At 42.8% G+C, this 13,579-nt stretch overlaps 1 protein-coding gene across 2 annotated transcripts in view; it reads left to right on the top strand.

The window, feature by feature from the left end:
- Nucleotides 1-2,777: 2,777 nt before the first annotated feature.
- The window catches only part of itfg2 (integrin alpha FG-GAP repeat containing 2), a 12,588-nt gene continuing 1,786 nt past the window's right edge, over nucleotides 2,778-13,579 (top strand). Inside the window, exons 1-10 of one of the 2 annotated variants that reach the window (XM_031797467.1) lie at nucleotides 2,778-3,113; nucleotides 3,582-3,677; nucleotides 3,862-3,903; nucleotides 4,021-4,198; nucleotides 4,318-4,457; nucleotides 5,322-5,476; nucleotides 5,625-5,773; nucleotides 6,966-7,057; nucleotides 7,148-7,265; nucleotides 11,406-11,579. In XM_031797467.1, coding sequence (XP_031653327.1) covers nucleotides 3,018-3,113; nucleotides 3,582-3,677; nucleotides 3,862-3,903; nucleotides 4,021-4,198; nucleotides 4,318-4,457; nucleotides 5,322-5,476; nucleotides 5,625-5,773; nucleotides 6,966-7,057; nucleotides 7,148-7,265; nucleotides 11,406-11,579 — 1,240 coding nt within the window. In that variant the 5' untranslated portion in view covers nucleotides 2,778-3,017. Of the gene's footprint in view, nucleotides 3,114-3,172; nucleotides 3,471-3,581; nucleotides 3,678-3,861; nucleotides 3,904-4,020; nucleotides 4,199-4,317; nucleotides 4,458-5,321; nucleotides 5,477-5,624; nucleotides 5,774-6,965; nucleotides 7,058-7,147; nucleotides 7,266-11,405; nucleotides 11,580-13,579 lie in introns of those variants that run through there. The other variant, XM_031797468.1, reaches the window with a different exon arrangement.

Here is a 13,579-nt window from a genome sequence, read left to right as displayed (position 1 = left end):
GGGGATGTGTGTGTGTGTGTGTGTGTGTGTGTGTGTGTGTGTGTGTGTGTGTGTGTGTGTGTGTGTGTGTGTGTGTGTGTGTGTGTGTGTGTGTGTGTGTGTGTGTGTGTGTTTGTGTGTGTGTGTGTGTGTGTGTGTGTGTGTGTGTGTGTGTGTGTGTGTGTGTGTGTTTGAGGGGAGGGGGTAAATTGTGAAATTTTTCTGTGTTGGCTGTGGCATTCAAAATCAAGCCTGCATTGAAGAACCCAGCCCCCACCAACTTTTCTTTTATTTTTCCTCCCTTTTCTGCACAGCAAGAGAGTTTAGAAAAGAAGCGTGGGTTCTATTCAGTTTCCCCTAGCCCCCTCGCCATCGTCGGCTTTCTGAAACCTATCTAGCATGCCCTGTCAGTGCGGTTCCAGAGTCCAATTAGCGCTTTGTAAAGACTTGTTTCTACTGCAGATCTTCCAGAGGCAGGCAGAGCGCTCCCTCTATTCGAGGGTTCCAGTCATAGCCGAGTGTAATAATTAATATGACATCTGGGCACCCGAGTCTCCATTGAAACACCTCTGTCTTTCTGCTTTTGGAGTTCACTGAGACATCATAAAACAAAACCCATAAGGGTCCATTTGTCCTGGGAAATAATCCCTATGTGATATGCAGGATTAATTTTCAATTTGTTAGCTGTTAAACTAAATTGTGGTGTTAATTTTTTTAAATAATGTGGTCGTTTTGGGGTCGCCCATGGCACTGACTCTTTGTATCATTTCTGCAGGTATATTACAAAAGATCAGTCTTATAATAACGTGAAAAGCCGCCACTGAATGCATTCTGAAAGATACAAACACAGTGATCACGGTTATCAAAATTCTGATTTATCTTAACCAACAATTTCAATAAATGAATAGGTCTAAATAAAAAAGTTTGAATGGCATCGCCTATATTCAGCTGCATTAACTATTCAATTGTGCTAAAAAACTAGAGTTTTTAGATGAAAGACCATATCTGAAATAAGACATTTGAAGTGCACAGTGTTGTCTAGCTAGCGTACATGACAGTAGAGTGGACTTTTATTTTGAAAGATTGGGACGTTTAAAATTAGGCTACTTTAAAACATCTATCTGATGCTTTTGTTTTACTTATTGAGTAAAAGAAAAGTGCTGTGCTATGCATTTGATTAATTAATGAGACCTGTCAGGAACATCTGGAGTGAATGGTAATGAACCATGCCATCACAAGGCATCTGAGTAATCTGAATCAACTTCTCTCAGCAGTTAGCCTATTGAAGAGATGCTGAACTGAATATTTATCTGAAATTCCCTACAGTCGATGTGGACAATCATCCAGTCCTGTCTGTTGCCAGTGATGTGCAGCTGTTTAATTGGTCATGACTACCTGCACACGCACACACGCACACATGCACACGCACACGCACACACACACACACACATACACACACACACACACACACACACACACACACACACACACACACACACACACACACACACACACACACACACACACACACACACACACACACACACACACACACAGAGAGAGAGAGATCACCAGTGGTGGAAAAAGTACCCAACTGTCATGCTTGAGTAAAAGTAAAGCTACCTTAATAGAAAATGACTAAAGTAAAAGTCACCCAGTAAAATTCTACTTGAGTAAAAATGTTTGGTTTAAAATATACTTATGTATCAAAAGTAAAAGTATAAATAATTTCAAATTCTTTATATTAAGCAAGCCAGATGGCACCATTTTCTTATTTTTTCTTATTTATAGAAAGCCACAGGCACACTTCAACCTTCAGACATAATTTACAAATAAAGCATGTGTGTTTAGTGAGTCCGCCAGATCTGAGGCAGTAGGGATGAACAAGGATGTTTAGTTGATAAGTGTGTGAATTTGACTATTTTCCTGTCCTGCTAAGTATTCAAAATGTAAGTACTTTTGGGTGTCAAGGAAGATGTATGGAGTAAAAAGTACACTATTTTCTTAAGGAATGTAGTGAAATAAAAGTAAAAGTGGTCAAACATAGAAATAGTAAAATAAAGTACAGATACCCCAAAAAAACTACTTAAGTAGTACTTTAAAGTATTTTTACTTAAGTACTTTACACCACTGGAGATCACTGAAAACAGCGGCTCAGCTGCAGTAACTATCCACAGGCTGTTATGTGCACTGAAATGATTCCACACTTCTGAGAATATACCAACAAATGTAGGCCTTTCAAACATGTAGGCCTAATATATAGGCAAACCAACGGTGGCTTGGGTTACTCACTCAAAGGGTCATATGGGTCAGAAGGGCCTTGGGTCCCTAGACAGTATGCATGAGGTGAAATAGTTGTAAAATATTTTGTCTTGTACTGCAGCACCCTCTAGAGGATTGACAGTGCATCACCCAAATGCCTTTCAAGTCTATGTTAACTTGATGGCATTTGTACTGAGTTTTAAAATATTTTTTATTTAATGCCCACAGCAGTCTACCACGTTATTATTTTAGCTCACTGACATTATAATTTATCATTTACAATCATAGAATATTCTGGAATTACTAGGCTACATGTGAATGTGAGATTAGGCTATATTATGAACAATTGAATAATCAGCTAGGTGGGATTCATTATTTGTACATAAACACAAATGCAGGGATTATGTTACAATATAATATATTTTTGTTGGCTGTTTAATTTGGTCTTTATTAATCAATAACTAACGATAACTGTATGATTACAATAGATATCGCCACGTGACCATACAAATCGCAAATTTCAAAACGCGTGAAGCTTGTCTGGAGTATGCTTCCGTACTGTTTTTTTTATTTATCACGTGTGCTTTGTTTAAGGAAGAGCGTACAAACCTGCTCGTTTTCTAACTTCACTACAGCTTTCTGGTATTTTTAGTGGTTGATAATAGTTATCACGCCAAGTTTAAAAGCAGAAACAACGCTAAAATATACTTGCTTTTGGATGGTGAAAATTGCAGCTGTCAGTGTCCAGCTCAGCTATCAAACTGTTATCTGGTGATATGCGGTCCTTGAGCTATGTTCAGCGTGTTAGTTTTGATTTCCCCGGAACCCTTTTCCCTCATGCAATTTGTCTTGGTGATGCGGACAATGACTCGGTAAAGTATCAGCAGCTAGACAATTATTCAGGGATCTTTCCTTGTGTCCATGTAAAAAAAATGTGTGTAGTCTCAATGCTCACGGCGTTAGTGTATCCACCTCTTAGGGCCAGTTATACATATTGTAGGCCTACCAATGACATGTATCAACTCGTTTTTTTTGCCATTTGTTTCCCCCACCTATGTGGCAACATAAATCATTTTTCAGAAGTCATAGACTGCTCTGCCCACTCTCCACTTGCCCATTCATTGTCCAGCTGTGCCTTTCTAGTCCCTGTACTGTAAATAGCAACTCCTGCTTTAGAGGGTCTCTGACTCATTCCCTCCAGTCACGATAAGAGGGTCAAGAGTGAAATGGTAGATGCCATAACAGTACTCCTATCACGTTCCTTGACCTTCAACATATTTAAGACAACATGTCTTATATCTACGGAAACCTTGACATGAACTGTTATTATTTTTGAACAGCTGAATGAACTTATCGTGGGTGACACCAGTGGAAAGCTGCATGTGTACAAGAACGATGACGCCAAGCCTTGGATCACTAGAACATGTGTGGGCATGGTAAGTGGCTGCTTAGAGGGCATTTTGATCACTTCTCTGAGTTCAAATGTCAGCACATTTCAGTACAACTGTAGTGGCATGAAAGAGGAAATTTGAACACAGCTGTCTGCACATCTGATTTATATTCTTATTTTAGCAGATTTAGACAAATATTTAATTAATATCTTTTTGGTTTATTTTTTAGCTCACCTGTGTTGGTGTTGGAGACATCTGCAACAAAGGAAGGGTGGGTGTGCAGAAACTGCATAGTCCTCCAGTCAGATGAGGAATATTTGTGTTTTTCCCCCCTTGTATCCAGTGTGTGCTATCACCTAACTATTCACTGCCTTAACTTATCCATCAGAACTTTGTAGTTGCTGTGGGTGCAGAGGGATGGTTTCACCTGTTTGACCTGTCTGCAGTGGCAGGAGCCAAGTCAGATTCATCCAGCCAGCAGGAGGCGCTGTTCTCTGACGACCAGAAACCCTGCTTCTCTCAGCACATTCCTGCCAACACCAAAGTCATCCTTATTAGTGACATAGGTAACCTCTCTGTTCTGCACCCATTTCGCCCTAGATGTAGGCACCCTCAATGCGATTGACCGCTTCTGTTTTTGACTGCTTTATTCTCAACTGTGTATGTGTGTGTACACGCTTTGCAGATGGGGATGGGCGCAGTGAGCTTGTAGTGGGATACACAGACCGTGTGGTGAGAGCGTTCCGCTGGGAGGAGCCTACCGACTCTTCAGACCTGAGCTCTGGACAGCTGGTCCTGCTGAAGAAGTGGCTTCTGGAGGGACAGGCAAGTCTATACACAAACATGGAATATGTCAATCAAAGACTGAAAACTCCTATCCTACGAAGCAATCTACTCAGGGTTTTCTAAAGCTTACTAGCTTCAGCTAGATTTACGTTCCAGCTCAAGCTTGGTCCTTTCTACGACGGTGGAAATTGCTCGTCCGCCTGCCGCTAACTAGCAGGCTTGTAACTGCTCATGTCGCACATGGCTAGTCGAACTCTTCATTGAGACAATGCTGAAACATTCGTCCATGAATTAATTAGTGCCACATTTAGTGCCACATTTGTTCTGAAATAAAAATGAAGGAAAAGTTATTTTGCAAATTCAGCAGGCTATGGTGTGATAAAGGATTTTAGAAGTGCCATCTTTATTGTCTAACTTATCGTTAAGGCTGTCTTTGGTGTGCTTATCAATGCACGAGCACCTTTCTTCCCACTCCTACTGATATTTGTTATTCATGAAGTCACACAAAAGTGTTACATTGCGTGACGTTTAAAATGCATTCTATCATTACTAAATGTGTAATGTGATATATTTTAACATGACTATTTTGTCACACACAAAAAACATTGGATTAATAAAATATTGAATAAGTCGTCTTCTTCAAATGGAGGGGATGATGCAGTCTTTGCAAGAGGGAGTGAATCTGATTGAAATGGTCCTCAACTCGCGGCTCAGTCATTTCCTTCAGTGTACGTGGAGTTAGCCTGCCCCGGAGCAGGTTAGTTCTTAAGGATTTGTTGTATGACCGGTTATCCCGAGTTGAACTCTGGCCCGACATATAAACCCCACATAACACTGGGTGACTTCACATCCTGTAAAGTGTACACTCTACTATTTCTAATCCATTATTTCCTCCTGTGACAGGTGGACAGCCTGTCAGTAAACCCAGACCTAGAGGGTCTTCCTGAACTGATGGTGTCCCAGCCTGGTTGTGGCTTTGCCATCCTGCTGTGCACATGGACACAACAGGGCTCCTCTGAGGCGGGGCTTGGGGAGGAGGCTCCACCCACTCCTGGCAGGTGCATACCACTGGACATGCAGAGCACCTAATACATATGCAGTATTAATACATGTAGTAGACATATAACAGTGCTTTGGCTGTCTAATTATAGATAAGCTGCCAGTTCATGTTGGTATCGTCCTGTGTTTGTAATGTGTCTGTCACAGCGAGGGTCCCTCCAGAGACGTCATTCTGCATCTGACCACTGGTCGGATCCACAACAAGAACGTTTCCACTCATCTCATCGGGAGCATAAGCAGAGGGTCCAAATGCGACTCCTCTAAATGCGGCCTGTTTGCCCTCTGTACTCTAGATGGTAAGTGTCTTAATTGAGTTGTTCAGAAGAGCAACGCTGCGTAATTCGCTAATCGCACCACTGACCACTCTAAACTTTTGTACGCAGTCAGTCTCATAACAGAATTCTAATGAGGATGTGTTCAGATAGGACGTGTTAACATCAAGGCAGTCAATTATCTTCTAAAATAATGAGCGAAATCATAACTGCAGTGGGCTCAGCAACAACAAAAAATCAGATCCAAGGTTTATATGACATGTGGTTGTGAAGATACCTGACTGACCTGTTTATCTCAACAGACATGACCCTGTATGTCCAGCAGGTTTCTCTAAGGAGGATATCTCTGGCAGGCAGTATATCTGCCAGCTCACGGAGCTGCCTAGCCTGCTCCGCTGCCCCCTTATGGGGAAAAGGAAGACCTTTCTTACTCTCTCACCAATTACAATGTCTAACAAGGTCACTCAGAACTAGGAAAGGCATGTAGAACGGAGGAAGGTGTTGTGGGTGAATGTTACCAGAGGAGACTGGTTGTGGTTGAGCAGGCTGAGGGCTCTGTGAGCTCCTGGAGAGACTATCAATATTTAAAGAAAAGGGGAACCAATAGGATTATCTTACTAGAGAGTCTGGGCCTGTCACAGATGGGCTAATAATGATGCACCAAGAGAGGGCTTGACATGCCTGTGTACCCTAGTTAGGATCAACGTTTGAGCAATTCTGCTGAGGGAATAGTGAAATGTAACCAGATCATATTACAGCCATTTTATTTAAAACAATAAAGGTGACGCATGAAGATAATGTTGCAGTTTAATATGAAGAGGATTTTTCCAAGTATTTGGATTCGGATTCAAAGCTTGTTGGTGTTTTCAGGAGAGATTGAGGGACAGAAATGGTTGTGAATAAAGGTTACCTTCAACATCGTCATCTAAATGTCTCCATCCCTGAGCCCGAAGCAAGGAAATAGGGCAAAATTGGTGTCCAGCACTCAGACTGCTGCTGTAACCACAGAAATAATTCATTCCATTTAATGTTTTCCTTAACCTCGTGAGAACCAATGATCTGCAGGTCTTGAGTTGTTTAAGTTCTCTGTATTTTTTTCTTGGACTGTCGTATTATATGCAATTTAAACAATACCCTTGATACCATTCACAATATTAAGCATAAGATGTTGGTCATTTTAGTATGTGATTAACGTGTGTGTGTTTTTGTGTTCCAGGCACCCTGAAACTGATGGACAGTTCAGAGCAGTTGAAATGGTCAGTGCAGGTGGATCACCAGCTCTTTTCTCTGCAGAAGCTGGACGTCACAGTGAGTTTACAAAAACAATCTACGTTTTTTTTTTGTGACTGTTTGTGCCTGTGCGGTTTTTGACATTGTGACTGTGCCTCTTGTCTCCAGGGCGACGGCAGAGAGGAGGTGGTGGCGTGTGCCTGGGATGGTCAGACCTACATCATCGACCACAACCGCATGGTGGTGCGCTTCCAGTTTGACGAGAACGTCAATGCTTTCTGTGCAGGTGAGACTCTAGTCATATCCCTCACCTATGTATGCCTGATTTACGTGATGACTAAGCAAATGATATAGACCAGTGGATCCCAAACAATTTATAGCCCCCTCGAGCACCAGGGTCAGCACACGCTCAAATGTTTTTTGTTGTTGCCATTATTGTAAGCCTGCCACGCACACACTATACGATACTCATTCTTATGTTTAATAAATTTATGAGTTTTTGTCACAACCCGGCTCGTGGGACACTACAAAGAGCTCTTATAGGACCAGGGCACAAATAATAATAATAATCAATAATTTTGCTCTTTATTCATCAAAAATTGTGAATAACTCACCACAGGTTCACGAGAAGGGTGTGGTTGAAAGGATGCACATAACTCTGCAATGTTGTATTGGTGTGGTGGTTAATTTCTGTATCATCAAATGAGGAGAGACAAACTTATCACACAAGTCAGAGTTATACTTAAACTGAATTCTTATTAGTGAGAGCTTTGCAATAGCGATGGCTGGAATCACGCTAAGATGATTCGTTGAGAGCCCAGAGACGAAAGGTCTTTTATAGCCAAGATACACCACTTTCAACCTACATGACGAACAACAGATGTATAGAATGGATCACAAGGTTAAGATCTGTATGAAATATACCTATAATACATAGCAGACAGTATCTGCTGGTCAACAGTTTATTGTATAGACCAGTGTCTGGCCCTCCGACTCCAAACTGGAACCATCTCTTCCTGCTACGGTATAGAACAGAAACATTAACTCATGCTCTGGAATGCTCTTTAGGTTTTATCACCCAAAGACATCGTAAATCTCCTGTCAGTGTTTTCTCCTAGAGGCCCATCTTCAGTAGAACACACACACACACATAATAGTTAACAGAATACTCTATTCTGTTGCATAAAACAACCATTTGATACAATTTGATACAATAAAAGTATTATAACATAATCTTGCAATTTTTCCACCTTATTGGAGAGAGTCTGTGCCTGTGCCTGTTTAGATTTCATGCTAGTGAGGGCTGAGAATCCACTCTCACATAGGTACGTGGTTGCAAAGGGCATCAGTGTCTTAACAGCGCGATTTGCCAAGGCAAGAAACTGAGCGCAGCCCAATCCAGAAATCTGGCAGTGCCTTCGGATTTAAATTCAATTTTCACAGAACCGCTTGTTGCAATTTCGATGAGGCTCTCTTGTTCAGATATTGGTAAGTGGACTGGAGGCAGGGCATGAAAGGGAAAACGAATCCAGTTGTTTGTGTCATCCGTTTCGGGAAAGTACCTGCGTAGTTGCGCACCCAACTTCACTTTGGTGCTTTGCTATAGCACATTTAACATTGTCCGTAAGCTTGAGTTCATTTGCACACAAAAAAATCATACAATGCTGGAAAGACCTGTGTGTTGTCCTTGTTAATGCAGACAGAGAAGAGCTCCACCTTCTTAATCATAGCCTCAATTTTGTCCCACTCATTAAATATAGTTGCAGAGAGTCCCTGTAATCCTGGATTCAGATCATTCAGGTGAGAAAAAACATCACCCAGACAGGCCAGTCGTGTGAGAAACTCGTCATCATGCAAGCGGTCAGACTAGTAAAAATGATCAGACTAGTGAAAATTATGGTCAGTAAAGAAAACTTTAAGCTCGTCTCTCAATTTAAAAAAACGTGTCTATTTTTCCCCTTGATAACCAGCGCACTTCTGTATATTGTAAAAGCGCTACATGGTCGCTGCCCATATCATTGCATAGTGCAGAAAATACACGAGTTCAGGGGCCTTGCTTTAACAAAGTTAACCATTTTCACTGTGGTGTCCAAAACGTCTTTCAAACTGTTAGTCATTCCTTTGGCAGCAAGAGCCTCTCTGTGGATGCTGCCAATGTTTCACAACGCATCAGTGACATGGCAGGAGATGTTTTGAAACAATTACTGCTTCGCATACAAGCCAGTGAATTGTTACAGCTGGATGAGTCCACAGATGTGGCGGGCCTGGCACAGCTCCTGGTATATGTCCGTTATGTGGAGTGGGAGTTACCACTCCACTGTCTCCCTGTCATTGCCTTTTGTGCCATCAGTACAGACACCAACACATATTGACCACTAAAGTCCATTTAAAGTCACAAAGCTGTCCAGTACTTTAAAAATATCCCCTCCTGTTGTCCTGGTTTCCAGTGGTTTGCAGAAGAGGGTGTCTTCCTTAATTGACCCCCCATAAACGTAACGGACATATACCAGGAGCTGTGCCAGGCCCGCCACGTCTGTTGACTCATCCAGCTGTAACAATTCACTGGCTTGTATGCGAAGCAGTAATTGCAGTTGTAAAAAAACATCTCCTGCCTTGTCACTGATGCGTTGTGAAACAGTGTTGTTTGATGAAGCCATTGTCTATAGTTTTTTGGGGGCCTTTTCCCCAGCATTGTCCCAGCCATATCCACGGCAGCAGGAAGAATGAAGTCCTCCACAATAGTATGGGGCTTGCCTGTTCTAGCCACTCAGTAGCTCACCATATAAGACTCTTCTAGCCCCTTCTTATTAATGGTATCTTTTATACATGTCTTAATACTTGAAACTTGTCTTAATTCTTGCTCAAAAAACTCCTGTGGCTTATTTAAAGAAGTGGCATGTTTTGTTTCTAAATGTCTGCGCACGAGGGAAGGTTTCATTGAGTTGTGAGATAGTACTTTTGCACATATAACACACTGTGGTTGAGGAAAGGCACTACTCCCAATATAAGTGAGCCCCAAATCCATGTAGTTCTCATCATATTTGCGCCTCTTCGATGGTCCAACGTCCCTGTCTGTTGTTTGGTGCTTTCCCAGGTACCTACGGACCGTTAGTGGAATTCCCACGAGAGAATAACGATTAATGTGATTGGATGTTAATTATTTGACTAGGATACCTGTATTTGACATTGTGTTGTTATTTTGCTGAACACTAGATGGTTTAATTGTATTTTTGGTAGTGAAACGAGGCTACTCAGGCGAGAGAGAAACTCACCCAAATGTATAGCCCCGTTGGAAACTATAACGGACTGTTTGAAAATGTGTAGAATTTAAAAATATTTTTAAATACAATTATTATTATTTTTAAACGGGAATCCTATTTTAATATGGCGTACCCCCGACAGCATTGGGTACCCAAATTTGTGAATACCTGATATAGCCAGTGTTAATTCAGTATGTTTCCAGCTCATGTCACCATTAGATGGCAGTGTTGGATTTCAGGCTCACATAAACAAGCTTCATCCTCTATCTCAGGCTCTGTCAAATGCTGTTTCTCCAATCTCTGCACGAGCCCCAGTGGCTCTCTGAGAGCAGAGAGAGATCATATTGTTATCTAAAAAGAGGATTAAAGAAATGGACGAGAATAAAAATGTAATGTTATTTGTCACATGCTTGGTAAACAACAGGTGTAGAGTAACAGTGAAAATGCTAACTTCCGGGCGCTTTCCAACAGCGCAGAGGATAATACAAATAATAATAATACCTCAAGGAATAAATGCAGAATGTGTAACGATGAACGCATGTTGAAGCTACAGACAGGACTTAATCTTCAAGCACACTGCCTGCATTCTACAGTGCTATCAGAGTTAGTGTGTGAACAACACACGCTCAGGGCTCGTCCATGCTTTGTCTCTGTGGTCATTGGAGTGCATTAGCTCAGCCTCACCAATGTTGGCATTGCTTGCGGGCCAGTGTTCACAGGTGTGTTCACAGGTGTGTTCACAGGTGTGTTCACAGGTGTGTTCACAGGTGTGTTCACAGGTGTGTTCACAGGTGTGTTCACAGGTGTGTTCACAGGTGTGTTCACAGGTGTGTTCACAGGTGTGTTCAAATATTTTCTTACTTACTAAAAGAAGAAAAAAATGCATTGGTCATTTGGTGCTTGTTTTTAAGCACTTCATGGTAAGGTCTGTCTGTACCTGTTGTATTCGGCACATGTAACAAATCAAATCTGATTTGATTTATTTAATTTGAACAATCTTATTTCTAAGCATCTCCTATTGTCACAATGTATATTTTACTGTAATGACTAGGGCCTGGAGTTTGTCCTGATTAGGACATGTGATTACGGAAAACTCAGGCCCCTAGTCGTGGAATATGTTCTTCCCTGTGGTTGTCTAACCGGCCTTACATGTTGGTGTTTAACAGGTCAGTACACCTGTAAGGATGGCAAGAACAGCCCCTGTCTGGTGTACGTCAGCTTCAACCACAAGATCTATGTGTACTGGAGGGTGGAGCTGGAGCGCATGGAGCCCACCCATCTCCTTAGAGTCCTGGAGGAGAGGCCAGAGTTCAAGGCCCAGCTGGAGCAACTGGGAGTGGGTGAGTTGGAGTTAGACAACAATATAAACCTAAAAGCTACTCTCATTCAAATCATATCTAACCTCATCCCCAGGCTTATTAGAGAGAGATGACAGGTGGACTAAGTAGGTTGAAATGCATCTTGCATGTAATTGAATTAGACCACAGCACCAGGTAGAAGCTCCTGGTTTTCCCTGTCCACCATGTTGTTTAGTTCCCCATTAACTCTGCTAATGCTACCTGACACATAAACAGTGCATCTCCTGTCCTGTGTTCATGTCCTCTAACTAAGAGTAAGGGAAACAGATTAAATGTGTGTGTCCTCAACTTGTCTACATGTATGTAAAACCTGTCCCTGCCAGCAGACTGTTGTTCTGATGTGTGACTGGAGAATTTATAGAGGCAGAGGCTGGAATCCACGCATTCACTCCTATGGAGCAGACTTGACCGCTCTCTCTTCATCTCGCTCGCTCTGCCTCTCTCTTCTTCGCTCTCTCTATCCCAGGGGAATTCTCTCTCAGCAGGCTAGCAACACTGTCAAACACTGCCCAGATTCACAAACACAATCATAATGGTGTCTTTTTGTAGGCACCAGTCTGCCATGGTTCATGGGCAAAGCCTATGGAGTTTTTGGATAAATGCGGCGAAAATAAGGTTGGTGGTAAACACAGGCTTAGGGGATATTGTTCTATGAGATAATCTTCATCCGCTAATATCACTTTTTGTGAATTCTGAAGCATTTATGTCATCCCAAAAATCCCAAAGGACATAAAAGGCTTCATAATTCATAAAGGTCACGTTAACGGCCTGATATTATCTCCTCGAACAAAACGTATAAGATCTCCTAAGCCCGTGTTAACCTTATTTTCAGCGTTTATCCCAAAACCCCATTCTTTCCCATTCATTTTCCCTATAGAAACGAACCAGAGGTATCTCATTTCAGTTTTTTAGGACGACAAGCTGCCAAGCTCTATTCAGGCTTCTCTTTCTGCTCCGTGGGCACTATCTCCATATGTCCCTGGGCTGCCCCACTAATGAATGACATAGACTGCACTACATAATACAGTAGCTAGCTTTCTGTCTATGTTTGTGTTGCATATGCACGTACTGTGTGACTGTTCGTTTGTACTATACTCTGCTGCTCTACATGGCCCTCTCTGTAGGAGCCAGTAGCTGCTGTGCTCTCTGAGTGACAGATGGTCCAGCTACCTGACCCAGTGGAGGCTGCTGGGGGGAGGACGGCTCATAATAATGGCCGGAACAGAGCAAATGGAATGGTATCAAACCCCTGGAAACCATGTGTTTGATGTATTTGATACCATTCCACTTCTTTTTTTCTTCAATGTTTTTATTGTTGTTTTTGATTATATAGTCTGCAGATGGCCATTTCATGTAGGCCTCATTCATATATATATTTTTCATATATATATATATATATATATGTTGGTGCTCGCAGGAAGGAGCACCAACACGCCCAGGGGTTCAATTATTAACACGCTGCAGGAACAGAGGGGGTGGGAGGAGGGAGAGAGGGGGTAGGGACAGAGAGAGAGAGGGGGGGGAGGGAGAGAGAGGGGGGGTAGGGACACAGAGAGAAGGGGGGGAGGGAGAGAGAGGGGGGGGTAGGGACACAGAGAGAAGGGGGGGTAGGGAGAGAGCGAGGGGGTAAGGACGAGAGAGAGAGAGGGGGGGACAGGAGAGAGGGGGGACAGGAGAGAGGGGAGACAGGAGAGAGAGCGAGAGGGGGGGTGGGTAGGGACAGAGAGCGAGGGGGGGTGGGTAGGGACAGAGAGCGAGGGGGGGTAGGGACAGAGAGAGAGAGAGAGAGGAGGGGTAGGGACAGAGAGAGAGGATGGGGGGGTAGAGAGAGAGAGAGATGGGGGGGGGTAGGGACAGAGAGAGAGATGGGGGGGATTAGAGAGAGAGAGAGAGAGAGAGAGAGAGGGTGGGTAGAGAGAGAGAGAGGGGGGGGGTAGAGAGAGAGAGAGGGGGGGGGGCAAGAGAGAGAGAGAGAGAGGGGG

This window comes from Oncorhynchus kisutch, linkage group LG19 (assembly GCF_002021735.2).
Source record: "Oncorhynchus kisutch isolate 150728-3 linkage group LG19, Okis_V2, whole genome shotgun sequence".
Classification (NCBI taxonomy): domain Eukaryota; kingdom Metazoa; phylum Chordata; class Actinopteri; order Salmoniformes; family Salmonidae; genus Oncorhynchus; species Oncorhynchus kisutch.
Note: the sequence above shows the minus strand (reverse complement) of the source record. Positions and strands in the feature narration are given on the sequence as shown.